Source organism: Mustela putorius, unplaced genomic scaffold (genome assembly GCF_011764305.1).
Source record: "Mustela putorius furo isolate JIRA1106 unplaced genomic scaffold, ASM1176430v1.1 tig00004033_pilon_pilon_pilon, whole genome shotgun sequence".
Taxonomy (NCBI): Eukaryota; Metazoa; Chordata; class Mammalia; order Carnivora; family Mustelidae; genus Mustela; species Mustela putorius.
Window position 1 is genome coordinate 3,589,881 of NW_025422169.1, and position 17,196 is coordinate 3,607,076.

General features: G+C 39.7%; 1 protein-coding gene across 1 annotated transcript in view; it reads left to right on the forward strand.

Moving 5' to 3' along the window:
- PRKCQ (protein kinase C theta) overlaps positions 1-17,196 on the forward strand; it is a 125,590-nt gene that overhangs the window by 77,527 nt on the left and 30,867 nt on the right. The window contains exons 12-13 of the mRNA XM_045072353.1: positions 10,254-10,345; positions 11,838-11,900. Of these exons, the coding sequence (XP_044928288.1) occupies positions 10,254-10,345; positions 11,838-11,900 (155 nt within the window). The remainder of the gene's footprint in view (positions 1-10,253; positions 10,346-11,837; positions 11,901-17,196) is intronic.

A 17,196-nucleotide genomic window follows, 5' to 3' on the forward strand; every position in this document is an offset into this window, starting at 1 on the left:
CTGTTCTATGAAAAATCTAAGACCTTGATGAAAGAAACTGAAGAAGAATCAAATAGAAAGGTATTCAGTACTTATGGATTAGAAGAATTAATACTTTTGAAACATACATACTACCCAAAGCAATCTACAGATTCACTGCGATCCCTACCGAAATACCAATGGCATTTTTCATAGAACTAGAACAAAAAAATTTTTTATTTGTATAAAATCACAGAAGTCAAATGACCAAAACATTCTGGCGAAAGAACAACAAACTGGATGGTATCATGCTCCTTAAATTCAAAGTATACTACAAAGTCTTGTAATGAAACAGAATAATATCGACCCAAAAACACATACATAGACCCAATAGAACAGAATAAAAATAGAGAGTACAGCAACAAACTCATGCTTTTACAGTCCGTCTTTGACAAAGGGGGCTAGAACATACAATGGGAAAAAGAATCTCTTCATTAAATGAGGTTGGGAAAACTGGTCAGTCAAATGCAGAAGAATGAACTGGACTTTGTTATACCAGACACAAAAATAAAGTCAAAATGGATTAAGGACTTAAATTTAAGTTCAGAAACTACAAAACTCCTAAAAGAAAACATAGGCAGTAAGCTCTTGGACATTAGTCTCAGTGACATTCTTGTGTGTCCTCAGACAAGGCAATAAGCACAAAAATAAATGAGACACCATCAAACTAAAGAGCTTTTGTACAGAAAGGAAACCATAAACAAAGAAAAGGCAACGGACTGAAGGGGTTCTACTGATAGAAGATATTTACAAATGATAACAAGTAAAGGCTTAGTATCTAAAGTATAAGAACAGATACGATTCAATATAAAAATAAAAAATAACCAATTGAAAAATGGGCAGAGGACCTGAATAGACATTTCTTCAATTAAGACATACAAATGGCCAACAGACCCATGAAAAGGTGTTTAAACACTACTCATCAGGGAAATGCAGATCAAAGCCACAATGAGATATCACCTGACACCTGCCTGAATGGCGATTATAAAAAGTCAAAAATAACAGCAGTTGGCGAAGATGTGGAGAAAGGGAACCACTGTGCACTGTTGGTGGGAATGTCAATGGTGCAGCCATTATGCCAAACAGTATGGTAGTTCCTCACAAATCTAAAAATAGAACTGCCCCGTGATCCAGTAATTTCACTTCTGGCTGTTGATCCAAAGAAAATGAAAACACTAATTTGAAAAGATCTATGCACTCCTATGTTAATGCAACATTATTTATAATAGCCAAGACATGGAAATAACCTAAGTGGCCATCAATGGCTACATGGATAAAGAAGATATGCGTGTGTGTGTGTGTGTGTGTGTAATGGAATACCACTCAGCTGAAAAAAAGAATAAAATGTTTACATTTACAACATGTGTGGACCTTGAGTGTATTATGCTAAGTAAAATAAGTCAGAGAAAGACAAACACCACATGATTTTACTTTTATGTGCAATCTAAAAAACAAAACAAAACAAAACCCAAACTATGGATACAGAGAATGGGTTGGTGGTTGCCAGAACTCTGGGAGGGGGTTGGGGGAGAAATAGGTGAAGGGGATTAAGAGCTACAAACTTCTAGCTATAAAATAAAATAATGGAGATGTAATATACAGCAAGAGGACTATGGTCTGTAATAGTGTATAAACTTTATAAAGTGACAGATGGTAATTATACTTATTGTGGTAACCATTTCCCAATGTATACAAATGCTGAATCACTGTATTCTACACCTGAAACTAGTATAATATTGTATGTTAATTATATCGATATATTTTTAGAAGTTTTTTAAGCATAAGAGTTGAAATTTTGGGGTCAGCAGCAGTGAAGGAAATGGACATCCAAGAGTCAGCCTAGCTGATCACATGTCAGTGTTCTTTTCTAGATAATTTTTCTAATTTTGGATTGACACTGAGATTTCAAGGTGCCTAAACACCAAATCCGAATCACAACTCATTTTGTTACATAAGTATCCTTTTCATGACTTAAGCCTTAGACACAAGCAACAGAGGCGGAGCTCTCTAGCTTGCTCTCTCTCTAGCACTCTCTGTATGTATGTATGTATGTATGTATGTATAGAAATATACAATATATTTAATGCAATTGTTGATAAACTGATTTTTAACACTTAAATAAAATATTTTTAAAAATTTTATTTATTTGACAGAGATCACAAGTAGGGAGAGAGGCAGGCAGAGAGAGAGAGGAAGGGAAGCAAGCTCTTTGCTGAGCAGAGAGCCCAATGCAGGGCTCCATCCCAGGACCCTGAGATCATGACCTGAGCCGAAAGCAGAGGCTTAACCTACTGAGCCACTGAGGCACCCCTAACACTTAAATTTTTATGCATATGGTATTGGCATCCACTTGTACCCTTGCTCTGGACCTTGCAAATGTTGGGGCCATCCTTGCTCTGAGTATAATACAGATTAATGTTTTTATTCCCTAGGTGATAGATAATGACAATAACATGTGATGAGTTCTTATACTATTCCAAGCACAGAGCTTTAGGTATATTATTTCCTTTTAGTCTGGACAAGCTCTTCTTTGTTCTCCAGGATACACCTCCCAGCTCCTTCCATGGGCTCTATCAGGGTATATCCCAAAGAGTTTAATTCCATTCTTCAATCTCCATCCTGTTACACTATGATCTTGCATATTACAGCATTTACTAAGGACTTAACATGTGATACTCTGAAGGAAGTACTGGTATACTTTGTAATAAATATTCCAGTTGTATTTCTTCAGACATTGCAAGTCCTCTCTTGTATACAGTTTATGACATTAACTTACTAGCCTTGGAAGGAAAAAAAGCTAGGAAAAAGGACTACGATGGTTCTTTTCCTCCTGGAAATGAAGTCTATATTCCTGACCTCATTTGCAGGGTATTTGCAAAGTTCTCCATTTATTTTCAAAGTTATTACTGGTTTGATAATATTATTAATGTCTTTAATGCTATAAGTCTACATTCATCTAAGAACATTTGGCAACCGTTCTCATTTACCTAGTATTTGGCTATATTGAATAGTGGTCATCTCTAAATAATTTCTCGTGTTCTTCATTTTCATTCTCTTAATAAAAAGAATTGTGGTCATTCTTAAGGCCATATAGAAGACACATTATATTAGCATAACTTTTGGAATCCCTCCTTCACTAATTCTAGAATTTTCATGCACAAAATGTCAATGTTTAAAGCATAAGATAATATTTTAAAAGGATGTGTTTTGAAAGCCCTAGGATTCTTAACTTTGCTAAATGACATCTGGGTCTGTGAACAGCCCCATGGGAATTGCACAACTGGTTTTATGAAATCTGTCACCTTGATCTTGTATGCAATCAGCTTTCTTTCATATGGTGACTACAGATTTCTATTTAAACAATGCTTCCTTTTTTAGGTCTTTTCAGTTTTGAGTCTTTTGAAAGAATGAGTCTATTGATATTATTCTGATTAGAAAGGACTTTAAAAGTATCTAATCAGAAGACAGGACTGCCCTGTGGGTGGCCATACTTTTGTCAGAATGTTTAAGCCTTCCAGTTTCAATTTAGGTGACCTCCAAAAAAAAAAGCATCTTGCTTGACATCAAACACTTAATCTAAAGTCCATGCCAGCCCTACAAATAGCAATACTCATTTTATCAGTGAACCAGACTTATTCCAGACCTCTCTGAAATTGATACACAGGCTAGAGTACAAGGCTCTAGCCATTCCTTGTACTTTTGGAGATTCTCTGCTGAGCAGAGAGCCCAATGCGGGGCTCGATCCCAGGACCCTGAGATCATGACCTGAGCTGAAGGCAGAGAGAGGCTTTAACCCACTGAGCCACCCAGGCGCCCCAGTAGATACTGTTCTTATCCCCATTTTACAGATAAAGAAATTGAGGTGATCTTTAAGGGATAGGCAACACATCAAAAGTCAAACACCCGTTAAGCAGGGAGCCAGGATTTAAACGCGGGCAGTTCAAGTGGTGAGGTCCATAGGCCTAACTGCTCTAGGGCTTCTCATTAGAGACCTAATCCTATCAGGGGAAACAATTTTAAAATTCATGAAATGGAGTTCTGTTTGTACTTTGTCATGAAAGGAAATAATTTGTTAGTTAATGCAAAAAGACCCTGTGGGACAATTAAGCCAGTAAATAGCAACTGAGCCTGAGTTCCCATTGCAAGATACAGACCTCTAGAAATTCAGGCACATTATTTCTGAAATGTACTAATAGGTCTATTAAAGGCAGTGAATTTTACTAATTAGACTTTCCAGCCCTAATGAAGGAGTTTGCTGGTCTGTAGAAAGGGATTTCTCTCCCCCTCCCACACACACACTCCCTAGTTAGATATAACGTGCACACATATGATTATCTATTGGGTTTGAGGATGTGTCCTTAATGAAAAAGGAAATAAGCCTGTTGTTGTAGGATGTTGGAATACATAGCTCAGTATTGAAGAAAGCAATAGATATAATACTCCAGATTCCCTTCCAAACTACATGCATAACTAGGAAGTTGAGTGTTGGGGTGACCAAACTGATAAGATGTGAGTAAGTATACAGGTGAGCCCACCACCCAGTGTGCCCCACACCTGTGCCAACCGGAAGCAAGCTCCACCCCCACGTGGGGTGCTCCTTCCGAGGACACAGCTCAGGTAGCTCTGCCCCCAGCTCTGTATTCTTCCAGACAGGAAACCCCTCCCATTTCTGCATGACTACAGAGCTGGGGGTGTCAGAAAGGCAACTTTCCCAGGTTGTAATTCTCAACTAAACCCTTCTTCTGGGGGGACAATAAGTGGAAGTAAAAACGTCTGAGGTCGTTCACACTCTGAAGGGGACCGTATGTCCACTTATGAGTTAAGACTCAACGAGGGCGTAAAATGATGGGAGGCACGAAGGTAGAGGTTCAAAGGCAATGTCTTTTTTTTTTTTTTAAAGATTTTATTTATTTGACAGACAGAGATCACAAGTAGGCAGAGAGGCAGGCAGAGAGAGAGGAGGAAGCAGGCTCCCCTCAGAGCAGAGAGCCCGATGCGGGGCTCGATCCCAGGACGCTGGGATCGTGACCTGAGCCGAAGGCAGAGGCTTTAACCCACTGAGCCACCCAGGTGCCCCAAGGCAATGTCTTAAATTCAGACCAGAATCGTCTAAATATAAAGGTATTTAGATAGTAGAGCCTCCCTACAGCAATTTCATATTTTGTAAGAACATAGGAGAGCCAACTTTAGGGTTCCATCAGCCACACAATGAAAGATATTTGTAGGAACTGGAAAGCCCAGTACTTTGTACACAAAGACAAAGAATTCTTTGCAAAATGCTAGGTTATTTTGAATTTTTGAAAGTACTTGATATATATTATTTAAGTGATCTTATAAGAATATAATGAATACCATTTTTTAAATCACCAAAAAAAAAAAAAAAAGAGCTACAGAACTTCCAATACCCATCTAAGAGTAAAAACATCAATAACTATGTTCAGTTGTCAGAAAATCACAGTAAAACAATACATAACTGTCACTCTCGTTTTTATAGTCTGGCATACAGAACAGCATGTATGCCATAGGTATATTTATAGACTGAACACTGGTAAAGGTTATTGAATGGTATGTCAAATACTTTCTTGTTAGCTAGAGGTGCTTCAGGACTATTTAAGGCGGCTCTTCTTCCAGTGGCTACAATGTCATTGCACTGTCAAACCCCAGCTAAACTTACTTTACTGAGAGGATGGGAATATGCTCAGTGTTTTTATTGTTTCACTAATAAAATCAGTGGATGAAGGAAGGACACTTGGAGAACTCACTCTAAAGACCAGGAAGGCTTACTGAATACTCTTTTTACGAATCAGTCCGTTTGAGTTCATACCAACAGAGCTTACAAGACCCTCAGCTTGTTTCCTCCTGCAGGGAACGCAAGGCAAGTTTTCTTTTATAAATTTCTCATTTCCAAGGAGTCCTTGACAGAATGTTGTGTTTTTGCCACCTACATACACAAGAAAAAATTCACTGATTAAACTGGGGACAATAACCCTATAGGTTGTCAGACTCGACTCCATTGTTTCTATTCTTTTCCAAAGTCACAGACATTCTTCTTTAAGCAAGTCTGCTTGAGTTCTAAGACACTAAAATACATGATTCAGAAACAGAATAGAACAATCAGCAAGTTATTCTCTTGCCACTCAATGTCTGCTCATAACAGTGTTAAGGCACATCCTATTCTAACCCATGGGACACATGTTTCCTATTGCCCCCAACCAATAGCCATGTTCTAGGAGCATAACCAGGAGACTACTTAAATGGGAAGAAGTCATCCGACCACTATTGTAGAGCCTTCTTTGGGGTGTCATGGTGGGCCATAACGCTTACCTCCTTTGAGGAGAGTTCCAAGAGAAGGCTTGCCTCTATTCTTTAATTTTATTTCGTATATGCATTGTTTCTAGACAAGGACTTCTCATAAGAATTTTGCAAGCTTCCCATCCTCTCAAATGCATTTTGCCATCAGGGATGGATCTTATGTACATAAGTACATAAGATCCATGGATCTTATGTACTCAGTAGTTTAAGTCATCTTTATCCCCAAAGGGAAAAAAAATTAAATGTATGGTGAAAATCAGGGGGTGCTGAGGCCACTAAAGCAGAGTTTAGTTGATAACCGTCATTTCTCAGAGGTTGAAAGACTGAGGCCTGGGATGGCATGACTTCCGGGTCACAGATGGTCAGTGATGGCACAGACACAAGAATTTCGACTCCATGGTTGCTGTGCCAGGAGCTGCTGACAGAGTCTGAGACCAGGGCAGATTGGAGCACCCCATCCCCCAACACCCTCACAATGTCAAGTCTCCCTCCGCAAAAGAATCACGTGCTTCAGTTAACATGTATTACTCAGAATTAAGAGAGTTCCACACTGTTGTGTGTGGTTCACAAGCCCACATCCTTCAGTAGTCTGCTTTGCATTTTTCTCTCAGCTTGTGACCAGAACAGATAGGACACCATGGGAGGAGATCTAGACTCCTGCTTTCCTCTTTGTTTCGAGAGCCCCAGGACCACGCAGGTCCTTTTTCTGAGAAGTATCTGCTACTGTTTGGTTTTGGACATTGTGTTAATTCTTCCTGTAAGACATAATGAAAATTAAGAAAGGTGGAATTGCTTATATAGGTGTCCACCATTTCTTGAAGAGACCGTCTTTGCTCCGTTGTATTGCTTTTGCTTCTTTTTCAAAGGTCAGTTGACTATATTTGTGAGGTCTATTTCTGGATTCTGTTCTGTTCCATTCATATACTCGTCTATTCTTTTCCCAATACCACACTGTCTTGATTCCTGTGGCTTTATGGTAAGTCTTGAAGAAGAGTAGTGTCAGTCCTTCAACGTTGTTCTTCTCCTTCATAAAATTTTTTTGTCCATTTGGGGTCTTTTGACTGTCTGCGTAAACTTTAGAATCAGTTTTTAGGTATTCACAGAATACCTCACTGGGATTTTGACTGGTATTTCACTAAATCTATAGGTCAAGTTTGAAAGAACAGACATCTTGATAATCTTGTATTCCTATTTATGAACATGGAATCTCTCTCCATTTAGTTAGTTCTTCTGATCTGCTGGGATTTTTTTAACTGGCTTTTCAAATTGTTTCCTATAACAACAGCTACCAACTATCAAGTGCATGGTGAGTGCTAACCCTGAACCAGCTCTCCACATATATCGACTCATGTAATACTCATGACAACCCTATGAAGTGGGATTATTCCTCCATTTTGCAAATAAGTAAAGAAGATGAGGTTTAAGAGAGGTTCACTTCTCCAAGGTCACAAATAAAGGAACCATGAACTCAGCTCTCAGTAAGGACAAAGCTTCTGGTCTTGACCATTACCCTGAGTCTTGTCCTTCTGGATTTAGTTCTGTCTGAGCCAATGTGGAGTCTTTTCAGTGGGCAGATTTGTCTTTTTGAGAGTGATCCTACAGAGTTCCAGGTTAGTGGCAGGTCACCTTCAGCTCTGAGCACTCTTTTTTCAGCCATTTATGGAAGTCTGAGTCTCTTTTATTTGTATTTACTTTTTATGACTGGAACTTGGGACTCAATTTTTAAAAGATCTATCTAGCCTTCAAATGTGATCCTTGAAACCCAAACCCTAGGACTGTGTGTTGTGTATGTATTATATGTATTGATTCTCATTTCATCACAGAGTCATCTCATTGGGCCCAGAGTAGACCCAAAAGTTCCCTGGTTGAGTAGCTCCAAGACTTCCAAACAGTTTCTAGAACACTCTAGAAAAGAGTAGCACCTTCTAGCAGGATGACTGGTTTCTCCCATCCTGCCCACCTAAAAGCTGGACCTCCAGGCATGGACTGCCCTAAACCCCTATAAGCAGCCCAACTGGTAGTTGCCCAAACTAAGCACTTCAACTGAAGCAATATACCATCATAAATAACCAAAGAGGATTGACTGGCTTTTTTTCAGTATCCCTGGCTTAACCTAAAGATGAGAATTAGAAGAGATTGGTTTAAAAAGATTTATTGTAGAGATAAAATCTTTTAATAGGATAAGTATGGCATCCAAGATGCTCTAAATCTCCATTACCATTTAATTAATAACCACTATGGTAGTGTGGTCTTCTTGGAATGCCCAAGGGAGTAAACAATGACCATGCCTTGGGATATCTTAGACTCTTTCACCACAGATTCAGCCCCCAGTCCTTCACAGCTAGGTGCAGAGCTGATGTAAGCCCAAGAACTGATGGGACTACTGTGCCATGGTTGTATAGAAGTTAAGGTTGGCCTCTTGCCTATAATCTTAGCTGACAATATATAAATTCCAAATTTTCAACTTTTATAGGAATTTGCAAGCTCCCTAACTCTTGAGGATCCTTTTGTCTGAGCACTGTTATAAATGACCTTACTTTAAGCTTTTGTATCTTTCCTTCTCCTGAGCATTGAGGCAATTCTACCACTGTGTATGTACAGGCCTTCATAGTTTTATGTTAAAGAGTAGTTAGAAGTCCATACAGTACTTAAAAGAATAAGAGATAAAGGAAAGATGTTCTGCTGATAAAGCAGATGTGTGAAGATTGGACAAATGATTAATTTCAAGTTTCGTGTGAAATAACAATGTTAAGTTAGGACTTCTATCCGCAGAGTATTTCAGCCTATCCATAATGGCAAGGGATCCACTTGAAGATATATGGAACCAGTAAACTAGATCAGGGGTCCACTTTAGAAAAAGCTGGACAACACCTAAACTATTGAGATAGTAGCCCCAGTATTTAGTTTCCCAGTAGAAATGTCGGGCTGTACGTCACTGTCAGACCAGAATACCATCACCTCATATGCCCCAGGGTCTTGGTTAGTCTCACATCAAAACTCAAAGGTTAATTCTGTTAAAAAATCACCCAAGTGAGACTTTCAGGAGCAAATTCATGCACAGACATGTTAAATGTCTTCACACTTCAAGGATGACTAATTCTGTGGTTCATGAGGACACTCAATCAAGATGCTCAAAATGCCATAAAAGTACTTATTGGGAAGTATGGTCTCACACAGTAGGGGGAACTCAGGCTCATTGCAATTGTAGTCACGTCTGATACTCTAACCACAACCTGAAGACCCCTCAGCCTTGCTTTGGATGGCCACCATTCAAAGGGACCAGCCCTAGTACCATGCATGGTGTCTTCTGTTAGGAACAGCGAGCTGGCTCATTAGCTGTGACTCACAAGAGAAATCAGGACTGGAAAGAAGTAAGACGATACTTAATCATAAGGTTCCTGAAGGCAGGACTGTGTTTCATCTCTCATGGCTGAGGCAGGAACACACGTCCCCCACTCTTGCCACAGTGCCATACCTGTACAATATGTTCAGAACTACCAGCTGAGTGTTGAATGCATACTTCCAAGCCCTGAACCTGGAATTGGAGCCCCAAACTGTATTCTTTTTACCATCCTACACACCATCAATTTCAGTACTTCTGCAGTCTAAGTGCCCAACACCATCCCACTGCCGGGTGGTGAAGTCCAGTGGGACCCTCCTTCAGGCTGTGACCCACCTGCTGAGTCATAGTAGCAAGTGTCCCAGCAAATGTTACACATACATGTACGCCTCCCATATGCCCCAAGCTTCTTGGTGTTCAGAAATGCTATATGTCAGCTAAGTTACTGGGACCGTCTTTTTAGATGTGATCAAGACAGAATTAGTTTCCCTGAAATAATCTAAATCCATTTAAAAAGTAGTCCTTGTTTTCTTATTTTTTTTTTAAAAAAGCTGAAATTTGGAATGGTTTTGTTTTTCTCTAGGAAAACCTCTTCTTTGTGATGGAGTATCTCAATGGAGGGGACTTAATGTACCACATCCAAAGCTGCCACAAGTTTGATCTTTCCAGAGCAACGTAAGAGCCTTCTGAAGGGTTTGGGGTTTTTCCACTGTTCTTGTCAGGTACCAGGTACTTACTTTACGCACAGAATATTCCTCCCATGTGGTATTTTTCCTGTTGCCTCACTCAGCACGCCACTGTCCCGGGTCAGGGCAACTGCCTGGGGACATACCAGACAAGGTAACGTTCCCCGTTTGTGAAGCTTAAACTGGAGTCCGTTTTGTTTCATTTCTTTGTGTTTTGAAACCAACAACTTGGTTTCTTAAGAAGCTACCCCCATACGTCACGCTTCTAGATAATCTAAACACAGAAGCAAATATTGGCCCTTGAATAGAAGTAGTCAGATGAAACACAGATCTTTAAAAGGTGGTCATGGGGATGAACCTTTAACTAAAGGTTTTAACTAAGGCTTTTACTAATGGGGAGCTCTATGTGAAGGCATAAATCATCTGGCTCCAGGGACATGAGTATTATGAAACCAGAAGAGGCATTTATTCCTTGAGAATAGATCTTCGCCTTTTCTGGCATCAAGTGAAAATGGGCAGACTGCATTTACCAGGTGGTAACGCAGCTGAGTCCCACAGAAAGCCCCGGTACTCCTCCTCCCGTGGGCCCTGTTTCCTCAATAATAAAACCACTGTGACATTCAGAAAAAGAGAAAACTGTGCCATGAGGCTCACTTAAAAATATGGGTACAACTAGCTTTCTTTCCCTGGTGCTCTGTCATCTTTCACTCACCCCTAATGCACACTTGAGTGGTTTAGGCTGAGCTGGGCTGAAAAATGGACTGGTCCCACCAGCTCCTACAGAAACCCGTGGGTGAAATGACTTTTTGTCAAAGCCATTGCCTAGCATACCACTAAGCTCATCACCTCCAGGAACCATCAGCAAAGTGCCCAGAGATAATTTTATGGGATTTCTGTGAAGCAGAAAAATCAAGCAGTTTTCATGCTAAAGGATTCTCAACGTGCCTTTCTCATACCTCTGGAAGGCATGAAAGCCATCAGAGACATGCTGTCTGCCGTGCTCTGAATGCCTTCCAGGTGCCGGTCATCACTGGAGATGGGGAACAGCATCTCACTCCCATCTTCCAATATCCTTCCTTTACCTCTCGGGCTACATTTCTTGCCCATAAACAACTCAGATCTATGTGGAATGATCCTGCATGTAGGTCTAAGGGCACTAAGCAGAGTTTAAAATAAAAGGGAAAATTATTTTCTTGTACTACTTACACTATTCTGTTTAGTGTCCATGGGTGTTTTATTAGAAAAAAATAAAAACAGTTGGAAAATCATAGCTTCAAGTATAAGAATAAGCACTAGGTGCAGATAAGACTAAATTCTGGCGTTATTTCATCCTCTCAGGGCTGGGGGTGCACATACAGAATGGATGACATCTCTCTTTTTTTAGGACTGAACAAAATTATAGAAGTTGTGTGTACACACAAGGGGATTTTCTTTCGTTCCATTAATGCATCCATATTCCACTTTGATTTTCCTTCCCCCAGGTTCTATGCTGCTGAAATCATTCTCGGTCTGCAGTTCCTTCATTCCAAAGGAATTGTGTACAGGTAAAGTTTACTCTTTGGAAACACATGCTGAGAGATCTGGATTTCCCGGTCCAGTTAATTGAATCACGGTAGTGAGGGGAAAGGGCCAGGGTGGTTTTGTGGCAGGAAGTTCTATGCCCATGGTGAGGACAATCAACCCAGGAACCCCCATCTCCAAAGCAGTACGGTTCTGACCTCATTTTGTTCTTTGTTCTGATAGTTACAGTTATCGCCCCTCGCGTGTCCACTTTTCTCGTCCCCTTCCATTGCCCTGATTTCTGTTTGGCATCTTACTACGGCTTTCTCTCTGCCTCCTTCACATCTCTTGGTTTTGCACGGGTCGGCTAGAAAGGTTTATGGAATGTTCTCCTCTTGGGTAGGAAAGGAGGGGAATGCTTCCTTGAACATTCAAATGCACCTGTGGGAACGTATCTGCCTACACCTGAAAGAAGTGGATAGAAGCCGCACATGTAGCCTCCTTCATGAATGCGTGTCTGTCCAAAATGTCTCTATCATACACCATCTTTTCACATCCTTCTTCAAGGAAAGCTGTTGTGCTTTAATCTCCTTAACCTCTTTTCGCCAAATACAGTTTGACACTTATTTAACATAGAAACCCTCAAAAGCTTAGTTTTCTGGTTTCTGACACACTGCAGGCTAAGGGAAAAAATAAGACTTAAAAAAAAAAAAGAAAAAGCTAGACAGAAGGCTGGCTGAGCTGCTGGAGGCTGGCCCAGCAAGCACAGTGAGAGGGACGTGTTGAATCTGACATAAAAGGAAGATGTGGGACAACTAAAAGGCCCTGGGAGAGTGGGATTGTGTGCTCTCCTGTAGCAGGTGTTCCTAGCACTGACCTGGAATCATCAGTAAGGTCCAGTGGAAAGAGGAGTTCCAAGACGACAGCTTAGGAAAAGCCTAAACTCACCTCCTCCCATAGACACACAAATCTACTCCAACATATGGAGGAATAATTCCACCTGAAGAACTTAGGGCCAACTAGACAGCTTCTCCTCAGCAAAGCATAGAGGCACAGTAATGAGGGGAGCCCAACACTACCAACTTTAGAGGGAGGTATGGCGCTGAGGAGGGCCATGCAGACTTGCCCACCTGGAGGAAGAGTGGTTTAAAGCGCAACTAGGCTCCAAGTGAAGGAGACCCATTTACTAATCCTACTAATGTCCACCGAACAGTGGGGGGAACTGCTGAAACTCTCCCTGAAATCAGAGGTGCTGGCAAGAACCACTGTTTAAGCTCCCCTTGTACTTGGATAGTGCAGAGAGGAGCAGAGTCCAGGCCCTCTGGTCAAGCTGCTGCTTCTGGGAGCCCCGGGGTGCCAGCGTATACCAGCTTCATCCATCCCTCTAAGGCAACTCCACTCCTGCCTGCTGCACCTCCAGCCATCTCACTAGGGCTGCTCTAGTATATACATATTAGGACACTTCTGGCCAGCACCCACTATGGCTCCAGCCATCTAGCCCTGGCAACACAAATGCAAAGCACTCTAGGACACCCCTAACCCATGCCCACCCCAACTCCAGCCATCCACCAGGGCAAACTGATATAAGTTGCCCTAGGATATACCAGCCTATGTTCACTTCAGCTCCAGCCACCCTGTCAGGGAAGCCATAGTGCAGAATGCCCCAAGACCCTTTAGCCTATACTTGCATCAGCTCCAACCATCCCTCCAAGAAGCCCACAGCACAGAGCACCCCAGGTATACACAGTCTATACAGAGGACATTCCTACACAAAGTCATTCCTTCAAGACTAGGGAAAGTAACTTTATCCCCTAATTCATAGAAATAAACAGAAAAAAGTCAGAGTGAGAAGAGTATGTTCCAAGCTAAAGAACAAGACAAAACTTCAGAAAAAGAACTACATAAAATAGAGATAGCAATCTAACTGACAAAGAGTTCAAAGTAATGGTCATAAAGATGCCCAACAGACTTGAGAGAAAAGTAGATGAACTCAGTGAAAATTCTACAGACAGAAAATACAAAAAAAGAGCCAATCAAAGAATGCAGTAGCAGAAATGAAAATTACACTAGAGTAAATCAATACTAGATTAAAGGATATAGAATAACAGATCAGCATGTGGGAAATGGGGTATAGAAAGCCTGGAAGCTGAACAGCAAAAGGAAAAGAGAACTTTAAAAATTAGCATGGGTGTCTCTGGGTAGCTCAGTCAATTAAGCATCCAACTCTTGGTTTCAACTCAGGTCATTATCTTATGGGTCATGAGATCAAGCCCCGTGTTGGGCTCTGTGCTCAGCAGGTAGTCTTCTTGAAGATTCTCTCACTCTGCTCCTCCCCCTACTCACTCTTTCTAAAATAAATAAATCTTTTTTAAAAAATTAGTATACTTGATGTTATCACAGAGGTCCCTTAACCTATGCTAACGCTTGTATTAGAAGAGAAGAGAGAAAAGGGTGGAAAATTTATTTGAAGACATAATAGCTGAAAATTTCCCTAACCTAAGGAAAGAAAGAGACATCCAGGTTCAGGGAGCAGAGTCCAAAACAAGAGGTCCACACCGAGACACAAAATAATTAAAATATAAGAAATTAAAGATAAGGAGAGTCTTAAAAGAGGCAAGAGAAAAACAACTAGTTATGTTGAAGTGAAACTCCATAAGGCAGATACTCTGAAGGCAAGAAGGCATGATATATTCAAAGTGCGGAAAGGAAGAATACTGTAACCAAGAATACTCTACCCAGCAAGGTTATCATTCAGAACTGAAGAAGACAAAGAATTTTCCTGGCAAAGGTTAAAAGATTTCATCACCACCAAACCAGCCTTACAAGAAACTTAAAAGGACTACTTCAAGCAGAAAAGAAGGGCCTTGAAGAAAATGATGAAAGGAAAAAAAAAAAAAAGTCACTGGTAAAAGTAAATAGAAAACCACTTGTAAACCTAGTATGAAGGTTAAAATGTAAAATCAATTATATGTACAAAAATTCTTGGATTCCTTACATAAAAGTATACATAAAATAAAATACCATAGAGTGCCTGGGTGGCTCAGTTGGTTAAGCAGCTGCCTCCCGCACAGGTCGTGATCCTGGAGTCCCAGGATTGAGTCCCACCACCAGGGACTCTAACCCTACCCCCAACTCATGTTCTCATGCTCTCCAAAATAAGTAAATAAAATCTTTTTTAAAAAATAGAACATTAAAAATATATAACATAGAGAAGGAGGACTAAGAATGTAGTCTGAACTTAAGTGACCATTAAGCTAGTATAGACTGCTGCGTACTCTGGATGCATTTATACATCTACAATAGATAACAAAAAATAAAGAGAAAGGAACCCAAGCATAACACTAAAGGAAGTCACCAGTCATAAGGGAAGAGAGCAAGAGAACAGAACTACAAAACAACCAGAAAACAATTAACAAAGTAGTGATAAGTCCAAACTTCTCAATAATCACTTTATATGTAAAAAGACTAATGCTCTCATCCAAGGACATAGATGACTGAGTAGATTAAAGAACAAGACCCAATTATATGCTGCCTACAAGAGACTTTAGATATCAAGACACAGAGAAAGTAAAGGTGTGGAAAAACATAATCCACGCAAATGGAAGAAAAAAACTATAGTGATATTGTATCAGACGGAATCAGGTTTAAACTGAAGGTTGTAACAAGAGACAGAGGCAAGCATTACATAATTATAAAGGAACTGATCCAACAGAAGGACATAAAAATTATGAATATATATCAACACAGGAGTGTCTAACATAGGAAGCAAATATTGACAGACATAAAGGGAGAAATTAACTACAATGCAATAATAAGGGATTTTAACACCCTGCCTACATCAATAGACAGAACATCCAGGCAGAAAATCAATATGGAAACAGTGGTTTTAAATACATTAGACTACATGAACTGAACAGATATACACAGAACATTCTATCTGAAAACAGTAGAATAAACATTCTTTTCAAGTGCACGTAGGACATTTTCCAGGATAGATCATGGGTTAGCCCACAAAACAAGTCTCAATAAATTCAAGAATAGTGAAATCTTATTAAACGTCTTTTCCAACCACAGCAATATGAAACTAGAACTCAGAAGGGAAAAAAAAAAAAACCTGGAAAAAACACAGACACATGGAGGGTAAACATTCTGCTCAATAGCCAGTGCGTAGATGAAGAAGTCAAGAAGGAAATCAAATATACTTTGAGACAAATGAACCTGGAAACACGGCGGTTCAAAATCTTTGGGACACAGGAAAAGCTGTCAGTGAAATTTATAAGGATACAGGCCCACCTCAAGAAGTCTCTCAAATAAACAATCTAAATTTAAACCAAAGAGAACAAGAAGAAACAAAGCCCCAGTTTATGGGAAATAATAAAGTTCAGAGCAAAAATAAATGAAATAGAGACAAAAAAAATAAAACCTAAAAAAGATCAGTGAATCTAAGAGGTAGATCTTTAAAAAGATAAAATTGGCAGAACTTTTGTCATAGTAATCACAGGGGGGGGGGACCCCAAATAAGTAATATCAGAAATGAGAGAGAAGTTACAACTGATGGCACAGAAATATATAGGGTTATAAGGGACTATAAAAAATTATATGCCAGCAAATTGGGACAACCTAGAAGAAATGGATAAATTCCTACAAATATACAATCTTTCCAAGACTGAATCAAGAAGAGAAAATCTGAACTGATTACTAGTAACAAAATTGAATAAGTGAAAAAAAAAATCAAATTCAACAATACATTAAAAGAGTCATTCACCGTGACCGAATAGGATTTATTCTGGGGATGCAAGATTGGTTAAATACCAGCTACTCAAGGTGAACACACCACACTGACAAAACGAAAAATAAAAATCATATGATCATCTCAACAGATGTAGCAAAAGCATTGATAAAATTCAACATCCTTTCATTATAAAAACTCTCAAGATGGGTTTAGAGGGATCACCACACATCAACATAATGGAGGCCACACATGACAACCCCACAGGTAACCTTATATGCAGTGGTGAAAAACAGAGCCTTTCTTCTAAGATCATGAACAAGACAAGAAAGTCCATTCATGCCACTTTGATTCAATAGTATTGGAAGCAGACAAAAAAACAGCCATATTGGTTAAAAAAAAAAAATTAAAACTCATTATTTGTTGAGGACATGACACTATATATAGAAAATCCTGAAGATTCCAGAAAAACAAAAACTATTAGAATAAATGAATTCAGTGAACTTGCAAATACAAAATTAATATATAGAACCTGCTGCTGCATTTTTATATATGAATAATGAAGTATCACAAAGAGAAGTCAAGGAAACAACCCCATTTATATCAAAAAA